The sequence below is a fragment of the Aphidius gifuensis genome, linkage group LG3 (assembly GCF_014905175.1).
Source record: "Aphidius gifuensis isolate YNYX2018 linkage group LG3, ASM1490517v1, whole genome shotgun sequence".
Classification (NCBI taxonomy): Eukaryota; Metazoa; Arthropoda; class Insecta; order Hymenoptera; family Braconidae; genus Aphidius; species Aphidius gifuensis.
Genome location: NC_057790.1, coordinates 11,392,259 through 11,403,714, shown reverse-complemented (window position 1 = coordinate 11,403,714; position 11,456 = coordinate 11,392,259). Strand labels below are relative to the sequence as shown.

Here is an 11,456-nt window from a genome sequence, read left to right as displayed (position 1 = left end):
AACGAATCAATAAATAGTTGTATAAATAAATAAATTTTTTTTTTTTTTTAAATTTTCTCAATATTCTCATGAATATATAGTTAAAAAAAAATAAAAATATTATAATCAAATGATAATTCATTCGGAAAAGAAAAAAAAAGTACTCGATACTTAAGTATCGAGTACTATTTAACCGATACATCGATTTCCGATAAAAAGTATCGATACTCCGATTCCGATACTTTTTTCAAGAATCGAAGACCACTACTTACATTGATATATACCAGTGTCTCAAATTCAAAACGTTTTTTGCAGCACAGTTTGTATGTAGTACGTTTTCTCTAGAAGAGGAATTCGTATTTTTTTCAAAGCTGAACAACCATAATCATGAAGATCAAGTACTGGTTTTGAATAATTCATGATATTATCTAACCACTTTTTCTTTTCTAATCCTTTGACACAAATAAAATCAGCTTTTTCTAAAATTTCATTGATTTTTTTGAATGAACCTTTAAATGGTACATCACCTTGCCAGGATAGTGTATGACGATTGTTAATCGATTGATATTTTGGATCTAATTCCTTCCATGGTATATGTGGTGTAATTATCATGTGATCGATTGTATCATCATGTAAACCGATGCTTGCGAATTCTTTCAGAATAAACGTATCGGATAATTGGAAACCTTGAATGTCAACGAAAATTGCCATTTTTATGTAATAGTTTAGTTACTCAGTTTTTATTCAGATGTCACGATCACGAGAGTTTGCAATCGACTAATTTCTCAAACAAAAAACTTGACGTTCTTATAGAACTTGCCCCTCCAAAATAAATAATCAAGAATATTCTGGAAGTTTTTTCGAGATTAATTTTTCTTAGAATTTTTCAACTTTACGATTGAATAAATATGGTGTCAGACTATTATATCTTTCAACACCTCGAGATTTCGACCTTCGATCTGACACCCCGATACATGGTAGCAGACTACGATATCTTCCAATATATGGTGTCAGACCTCTTCCATTTCACACTCCCGATTAGTCACCCCCGATCCCGATGTGTCAGACTACGATATCACTCCACACCTCCGATCCCGACACACCGATCGAGACTCCCCCATCCTGACCCCTGCCTCCTTAACCCCTCACCGCTGATCTGAAACCGGCCCTGTATAACTACTGGTATCTTATTCTTTTTCTTAAATAAACAATTAAATGAGTAAATAAAATGATAGAAGAATAACTTTTTTGTTTTTATTTTATAATTTTATTTAACGGTCAGTATATTTACTACAATACGGTTTTTTTTGTTCTCTGAGTTTGAGTAATTGTACGGAAAAAAAGAGGTTCAATCGCGAAAATGACTAAACATTGAATGATTTGAATAAGAAAATAAACGACCAGCCTATCATAAATTTTTTGCTTTTTAAATTTTTCAAGTAATTGAAATTCGTTTTCAGTGTGTTTTCCTGCATTGTTTCTAACACATATATATTTCAACGTTTTAGAAGCCTATTCAGTAAGCACGTTAAATATATTTTTTTATAAATTTATAAAAACGTTTTGGATTGTTACGTACATAACGTTTTTCATACATATTTTATGTAACATATTAAATACCATTTGGCTCCAATGTATTCAATACATAAATTTTTTACATTTCAAAAACGTCTTAACAACTGTTTAATAGCTTTTTTATTACTTTCAAAAAAAGGCAATACAACAAGTAATCCTGAAATTTTCTTCTAACGTCTACAATATAATTTGTTATTACGATGCACTGAATGATTTTTCAATCGTTTTATGAAAACATATATAAAATGTGAAACTCGTAACGTTTGAAGAAGACTTTTTTAGGAACATATTAGACACGCATTGAGTTTACATTTGTAATAAGAGTGATAGATTAAAAAGGTTCATAAAGCATTTTCGAAACGTTTATACAGAAACATTTCTAAATCTATTCACTCGATATGTATTTATAACGTTATTTTTGAAATTTTTCAGATCGATTCCTGAAAAAAACTATAGAAACGTTTTTTTTTAGTTTCAGTAAATCAAAAACCTCTGATACGTTTTATAAACATTTTAAATACCTTTCTAGGAAACGTTTCGGAGAAAACGTATTAAAGATTAATTTCATAACGTTTCTTTGCTGATCGGGTTGTTATATATAATTGTTATATAAAAATTATATATTTTTCGTGTGAGTTATATAAAATAATATATAATTACACCTGGTTATATCTAGCAGTTCTTGAAGCTTATCAAACGTAGTCCATGATGACATACAATCATATATTATTATATATAGTTATATATCGTTATATATATTGATATTTATAAATTATATTCCGGTCAACTTCGTGAAAACATATACTTGTATATAACCATATATGTATAGCTATATTGAGCAATATAAAATTTTATCTGATCAGGCAGTGATTATAAAGCCGATCAAAGATGAAATCTAATGCTTGGCAGCTAATCGTGCGCCATCTATGGGCTAAGGCTTGGCTGACTCTTGGCTGGTTATTTGCTTACCAAGGCTCGTATGCCAATACTTGGCCGACCATTTGTTAAAGAAGAGGTGGACAGCTCTTTTCAAGCAATTCATTGGCCGAGCCTTGGTAAATTATAGGGTGGCCAAGATCGGAATATACAATTAAGCCAAGAGTTGGCACATTAAAGACTAGCCAACGTATGACTTGACATTCGTCGATTGTCCTTTAGGTCATCAAAACTAATTATTTTTCATTCTTTCGAAATATATAAATATATTAAGGGCCACTGTTAAGTATTTAATATTAAAAGTTTGTTTGTTCAATAATATATAACAGCTACTTATTTTTTTACATTCCGGGGTATATGAAACAAATAAAATTTATATATTGGCTGAGTGTCGGTTAATTGGATTGCCATGATTATGATGAATATTTAAGTAGAACAAACTTTCGTCACCTTTAATTGTTACTGCTGTGGTTAAATAAGTGAGGCTCTGGAGTTTAAACTGGGAGATACCGTGTTCAAGTCCTGGTGATGTCAAGTATATATAGTGTAATATTTTCTGAAAAATGAATAATTGATTATATAAATGAAAACATTAAATTGTTTAAACAATGAAAAAGTATTTTTTTTTATTGAATTGATAAATTCAAGGTATATGTTTCTATATATTATAATATGTAGTTATATATGATTATATGATTAGCCTGTCAATGGTAATTGCCATATCTACTGATGACAATAATTATTCATCAGATGGATATGATTCGACACAAAAAAGACAGAAAAAAATATATATATATATATGTAAAGTAAAATGAACCTATGTACAAACTCTTCAATATTACAAGTGATGATGAGTCAGGTCAACACAAAGAAGAAAAGAGTGACTATACGACAAGATTACGTACACGTGTCAACACAAGCTTATGCGAGATTCCGATTTTACATTTAACTGATTTAAATGATTCAAATACAATTCAAAAGACATCATCAGAAAATTTTCTTGGTATTGACTACAGTAGTAGTTGTAATTCAAACTCTGGTGAAGAAGACAACAGAAAAACTATTGAAAAAAGTATGGTTTTTATTATTTTTTTTTTCTTTTCAGTATTTTTTACACGTTATTTTTTAATATTTTTTTTTTTATGAAAAACATAATTTTTTTTATCAATAAGCTAATATTTCTTTGATTAATTATTATTTTTATTTTTTCTTACTTATTAGTGACGACATTACACTACGATTCATCTCTAGATGAAAACGTTATCAACGACAAACAGAAGAATAAGAAAGAAAAACAACACTAATATACAAAACAAATAGATATCGTGAACTCAAATGATGAAGGAAGTTATAAAATTATAACAAAATACCGGCCAACATTACCGGGTTAGTCGAGAAATTTTTCCTAAGTCGATAAATATTATTAATCATTACTAATAATTAATAAATAATAATTACGAATAATTATCATTCACTTAGAAACGCTTAGAATTATGAAATATTTAAAATCTCTAGGTAAAACCGCTGACTCATAAAGATCCAACAAGCAGTACCAACGCTCGTATAATTGTTATAATTATTATTTTTTTTACAAGTTTTATTAGCTCGATTTATTTTTTTCAGCTACAATACAAATTATTTCATTTCTTGAAAATGCAATAAAAGACCTAGAATCATATATCGTAAAAATAAATAATGAAAAAGAAAAAGAAATTGTTATTCCTGATATCAGCGATGTGGCATGTCGTACCGCAAATTCATCGCCAACATCAGCATCGTCTGTAATAAATTCAACTCCGCAAGACAACCCTTCTTCTAGAAATAAATTATCAAACGTCGAATAAGTTTTAGTAAGTAAAATATTATAAAATAATAGTTTTTTAACAATTTTGCTGTAGTTATCAATTTCAATACATGTTAATCTAAAAAATTGTATATTTTACTGTGAAATACTGTTCTAGGATATATTGATTGAGAAGTCTGGAATCAAGGTCGACAAAAACTGGATTGAAAATACCACAAAACAATTTCGTGGAAATCCGGGAGAAATGGCATGGCAAATATTTAAGAAAATGAATTGACGCATAGAAGGACGTCGGAGTTGACTCGATGAAACTTAGAAAAAATAAGAAGCCCTGTGGTCTAGTGGTCAAGGCGTTTGCCCGGAAAGCAAAAGACCCGGGTTCGATTCCCGGCGGGGGAACTTCGTTATTTTTTCGAAGTTTCTGGTTTTTTTCAATACAAAGTAACACGATGAATAAACACGATGTAATTCGCCATGTCACCTGTTGAAATTCGACATTTTAAAAGGTTATTCGACAAATCTAATATCTGTAATCTAGTTCCATTGCATAATCCTTCACTGAGACTTAAATTACGAAGTAACATAACTATGCAATGTTATCTTAATGTTAATTCGTATGACGGAAAATTTGGGGATTCAAAGTATTTAAATATTCGGGTAATATAACATCATTAATGTCTTCGTTATCACAATTTTCCGTACTATCCATGCCAGTATAAATTTTTTCAGTGCTGTGATCAAGCAGTTCTATAACCCTACTATTAGTTTCATCAACGTCTACATGTCGAGCTGCTAAAACTGCAACTTTTGTTAAATCTTCATATTGATGATTGTCATTAAGATCTTTAAAAATTGTTCGTACTATATCATCATCTTTTAACGCAACACAGTTTTCGGGCGCCAATAAGTTATTATCGTTGTCGTTCAAAATACCATTACCAACATCTAGTAAATACTTAGCGAATTCGGCTTCTCCAGGTAAGGTTCTCATATTTTCTGTCAATGAAAAAACCTTGAAATGTTTCCGTAAATGACTAAACTTGATAGATAAGTTAACCGTTTCACTTCGTGAACCATTCACTTTCACAGGTAGCAATTGTCGAAAATCACCACCCATAAGCATAATTTTTCTACCGAAAGGTAATTCATTTTTTGTCAAATCCCGATAAGTTCTGTCTGCCAATTCTATACAATATCTTGGCGCCATTGGAGCTTCGTCACATATTAATATATCGTAATCTAGCAATTCTCGTGCTTCTTTAGATTGAGCTCTGAAATTTGACGTTGAATCAGCGAACATTGGAACTGGCATACCGAAAACTTTGTGCATCGTTCTTCCTTGCGGAAGTAATATAGCCGCTATTCCTGTAACTGCCATTGTAGCAATTTTATATCCTTTACTTTTTAATAGCTGGTAAATAGTGTTGTAAACAAATGTTTTTCCAGAACCGCCTGGTCCGTCTATGTAAAAACATGTCTTTGTAGGCTGTTTCGACATAGCAGCATTTAAAATTTCATCGACGATCTGCTTTTGTTTTCCATTCAATTTCGCATATTGTGCAAGACCAATTTGTTCATGATTTTGAAGAGATATTCCTTCGTCATTAATTATGTCATCAATTTTTTCAAACTCAGCTAACGATGGCATTGATGGGAATTGACTAACACTGGAATTTTCTTGACCCAGGAGAGTATTAATTTCATGGTATGCCCTTGCATAAGATTGAGTTCCACTGTGCCCTTTATGTTTAAAATCTTCTGACAAAGCATCTTTAAAATTTTCCCACAGCTCATTTGGTTTGTTTGGTTGACAGTATATTAATATAACAAATAAATGTCTGGGCATCATCCATATTTCTTCCTCAGTCATTGCACGGTCCCACTCTGAATCGTCTTCAATGAGGCCCAATGCTACCAGAGCACCATGGTAAGTATCATGAACTACATTATTAACTGTTCTCAAATCTTCAAAGCTTGTTGCTCCTTTTATTGTGAGCAATAACAGTCGAAGGTGAAAAAGTTCAATTTGTCGTGGACTGATGGAATACATTCTGCCAATGGCATTAAAATGTCGTAAACGCTTCTTCCACATTGCTGGACGATTTGGAGTGTTTTTCTGAAATACAAAATATGATGGGATTTCTCCATATGTATACATTCTAGCCTCTGGATTACGTTGATTCAAAGTAAAGTAATCCATCAGCATAGTTTGTTTTTCTAAGGCAGTCCGAATGGTGTCTTCTCCTTCATCAGCAATAGCTACAACTTGTTGATTTGGCAGATGAACTGGTAGCCGAATAATAGAATGACTTTTATGTTGCATTTCTCTTCCGTAAATTCGGTAACATGCTTCCACTGGGCTGACATATCGCGTTTCTATATGATTTTTAATTTCATCATGAATAATTGGTTCATTAGTACCACTTGAAGCATCTGTTACAACTACCGAAGCAAGATCATGGCCTTTATAAATATATTTATATAAATATTTCATAGCTTTAATATTTGACACAACTTCGACGTTTATGTGAGCATTAAATAATAATAATAGTGTGGGGTTATAAGGGACGACATATTGATTATTATTTGTACTTTCATTTAAGCATTGATGGTCACCACTAACAAAAATAACTTAATTATTATCAGTCATTCGTATTATGCAATTTTTTTTTTAATTCTAATAATCATTAGTCATTTGCATTATGCAATTTTTTTTAAATCCTAAGACTAATTCGAAGCATAACAATATTTTTTTTTACTCCTGACTTACAATATCAAAAAATACATATGAATATTCTTAACACCAATATAATTATCACTCAGTGACTTTAATTTTTTTTTTCTTAAATTATCACTGTAAAATTAGTTATTATCAGTCAGAAATTTTTATTTTAAATACTATTATAAAAATATTATTATAATAATAAATATAATTTTTTTATCACATAGAATGATATGAGGTAGATAAATTTTTAGCATACAATACCTTAAGTTCAAATATTTTTTTTTTTCGCGTCTGACTGACAACAATAATAATTAATACATATTAAGATCATTAGAAACAATATAACTATCAGTCAGTTGCATTATGCAATTTTTTTTTAAATATTTTTACCTGACATACAATTATGCAAAAAAAACAATAAATTAAAAGATTATGCAGCTTGTTGAACTATTACTGGCACGACTGGTTAATTATTTGCCAGAACAGGTTGAGCACCTTGTTGAACTATTACTTGTACAACTGGTCCATTATTTGCCAAAACAGGTTGAGCACCTTGTTGAACTATTACTGGCACAACTGGTTCATTAACTGCTTGTACTATTACTGGCACAACTGGTTCATTATTTGCCGGAACAGGTTGAGCACCTTGTGGAACTATTACTGGCACAACTTGTTCATCAACTGCTTGTACCATTACTGGCACAACTGGTTCATTAACTGCTTGTACCATTACTGGCACAACTGGTTCATTATTTGCCAGAACAGGTTGAGCACCTTGTTGAACTATAACTGGCACAATTGGTTCATCAATTAACGTCATTGATTAGAAAAAAAAAAAAAAAAAATGAACATTGATAAAAAAAAATGAACGTTGATAAAAAAAAAAAAAAGAATAAATTTATGATACTTACACTGATCTTTCATCGTGTTCAAAAGCATTAATTTCATCGTCTGATGTGAATATATACGCCATTTTAATTTAATTTTTCACTTTTTGATTTTCTTTTATGAAAATAAAATAAAATATTTTTATTATTATTTATTACACAATTGAGATTACACCAACAGGCGTCGTACACCACGTATATAAATTTGTTTAATGTTTAATTTCAATTTTATATGTTTAATAATTAAATAATAATTATAATAATATTAATATTTAATAATTTAATAATTTAATTTAATAATTATATTAATTCACTGCACTATATTTTTAGCATATATTAATTTAGCAATTAATTAGAGTTAATCTGACGGGTGAATGAAACAGAATAGACTGAACAGGACTGCCGACGCCCATATGCAACGCTGTGAATGTGTGCGAATGACTCGGACTTTTGAGCAGCGCCTGCGCCAAAGCGTTGCGTCGTTAGGTGGCAACTTTATAAAAATATAGCAATAAAAAAATATATAATAAAAATGATTTTAATTTTTTTTAAATAAATGTAATGTAAATAAATGTATAAATAAAATGTAATGTAAATAAATGTATAAATAAAATAATAAAATTGATACAGTGACGTCAGGCAGGAAGTAGTGCTGAGCAGCGCCAATGCAGTATTTTTTTATTTCAATTTAATATTATATTTAATATTATATATTAAATATTAAATTATTAATATATATTATTATTATTAATTAAATTATTAATATATTATTTATTAATCAAATTATTAATTAATATATTATTATTATTACAAAAACAAACAAAATTCATTGACGTCAGGCGGGCTTTTTAAGAAAGAGAGAGATAGAATGAGTGAGAAAAAGTGAGTTGTGTGAATGTGTGAGTGAATGTAAATGACGACCAATGAAATGACTGGAAGCAGCGTTATTCATCGACTTTTTATAAAGGGATTAATAAATAAATTTGAAGTATGTTATAAAAATAATGTGCTCGTTTATTTATTTCAAAAAATGTATGGAATTCACTAATTCACCATCACGTTCATATTTGTTTCATTTAAGGAACTTCCTGATGAATTCCTGTTGAATTCATTATGACTTATTCTACAATATTGTATGTTAATCTGTATAGTGCATGTTACATCCTGGGAGAGCTGCTCCTCGATAGTAACCTGTGATATGGCAGTGGTCCAGATGTTCAATGTCAGTAAGAGGAAATTCTTGTTAACAATATTACCAGTTCGAGTTTTTTGAAAATCCAATTGTTTATAAATCAAAAGCTCCATCGATATCGAATTATTCTCAATATTATTCACTTGTTGAGTCCTCTTTTGATCTTCTTTGACGAACCACTATATTCAATCATTTGATTTTTTGTATTGAATTATTTCGTCTCATCAAATGATTGACCATATTTACAGGCTAAAACACCATTAACTTTCAAATTTTTATGATATTTTAAAATATCTAATGGCTTTAAAATATCTAGTGGCTAATTGTCATCTTTTGAGCATCCCCTAAAAATAAATTTATCTTTATATTATAAAGATTAACAACGGTTCCTGATCTAATTCTTCTCTGAAATGCTGAATCACCATCTAACTACTTGACTCTATTACTCAATATTTTATTATATCCCACACTAGCACCATGTTTTTGTTCACTTTTATATTTTTCACTCGATGACCTCAGTTGAGAATTGGTTTTTTTTATTGGAAAATGGAAAATTCAGTTTCAAATGTAAGGACCAGATACAAATTCAGATGCATATAAACATCAGTAAACAATGGCTCAGAGGGTAGCCGTGGGGTGCCACGAAACTTAATTTATCTGGGTCCTTTCAATTCGCACTTTATAACCAACTGTCTTTGCAACTTTCATTTGAAAGCCGATTTTTTTTTTTTTTTTTTTAACCAATTTCCAATTTATTTCTGGTGTACTAATCAATCCATAACCTTTTTCTTTCTTTTAATTAATTTCAAACACTCTGGTGAAATCATTTTGATAATTTATTTAAATGCTCATGTAATCCGAAATAATCTAAAAATGACAGAGCCGTGTGCCTCCCAGGCTTTACATAGCACAAGTTTTAGAAAGATTAAGAAGGATCGAAGTCGCGAACAAGAGCAAGTGTAGACGAAAAAAAAGCTCCCGTTACAATGAACAAGACTTTTGTCGATAATTATTAATTTTAAATTTATTTATCAAATGAGTTTTCACGTTTAATATTTTTATTGTAATAGAAGTGATTATACGCTGGCAAAAAACAAAAGGATCATGTCAGTTAGATGCTTAAATAATTTTTCACAATGTTGGATGATAACGTCAATAAGAAACTCCGTGAACTTTCTAGAATGTCCGATGGCGTCATTTGAAAGCTTCAAGAACGTTCGAGAATGCCCCTGATTCCAACTTTATCAAGACTTTGATCAAGCTTCATCCTTTTGTCTACTAGTCCAACTCTCCCCCCCCCCACACATAGCCTCTTGGCAGCATTTTCTGATTTCCTAAGACCTAAGTCATTAATAATCGCTTTATTCATTCTATAGACTTTAGTTTCGTTTGAATTCTCTTCAAAGCAAATCAGAGTAATAGATGATGTTTTCCATTGACGATACGTAAGTTATTGTGCTACTCTTCCCTAAGACTATTTGTTGTGTGATTATTCTTAAGAGCAGCTTTGTACTGTTTCTATATTTTAAGAAGGTATCGTAGTGGAACCGTATTCTCCTTTCTATTCTGGTAGATTTTTTTTAAAAACAGAAACTTAGAAAAAAATATAAAATTTCCCCGTCGGGATCCGAACCCAAGTTTTTTGCATTTCTTAGCAACTGCCTTAGTCCTCTAGGCCACAGGTCTCCTTAATTTTCCAAGTTTCAACTAGTGAAACACCGACGTCCTTCTTTATCGTCATTAAAGCCATTTTATAGAAAATCATGGGGAAAACGTTCTCGTGTTGAATATAAAAAAATTTGCTGCACAGCAAGTTAGCAATTGATTAGATTCCCGTCTGATTATACTGAATGTCACAAACATCACAAAGTTATGCAAGAAGATATCCCGGTCACTGATTTGAAATTATAATTCATTTATTGTGGTATTCGCGAACAATGCAGGGGTAAAAGTTATTCAGAATAGATTCGTTACTTTATAGTTATAGTAATAGGTGACTTTAGAAAATTATTTATTCAAAATAAAAACAGATCTCAGTTTTTATGATACCTATAAACGCTTTGTGAAAAGGCTGTTATTATAGTATCTTATTTTCATGATAAAGTATTCAAAGAATGAATGTACAAAAAACTATTTACGATTAAGTTGGTAAATAGTGGCAGACCACATATTATCTCCAAAGCTATATGACATATTATAATCGATCAAGATTTCTAAAAACAATAGAGTCATGTCTATTTAAAAATCCAATCATTAAATTACGACACGTTATTTAAAATGCCTATAAAAATCAACAAAATCTTTATTCCTTGCTTTCTATCTTTATTTTGAGTGTATCCATCAACTATCATTAGTGCG

The 11,456-nt window shown here is 30.3% G+C and overlaps 1 protein-coding gene across 1 annotated transcript; it reads right to left on the bottom strand.

Moving 5' to 3' along the window:
• Positions 1–4,901: 4,901 nt before the first annotated feature.
• LOC122850890 lies at positions 4,902–6,788 on the bottom strand. Its single transcript, XM_044149945.1, has one exon. It carries the CDS (start codon positions 6,786–6,788, stop codon positions 4,902–4,904), a length of 1,887 nt encoding a protein of 628 aa, XP_044005880.1.
• Positions 6,789–11,456: the final 4,668 nt, after the last annotated feature.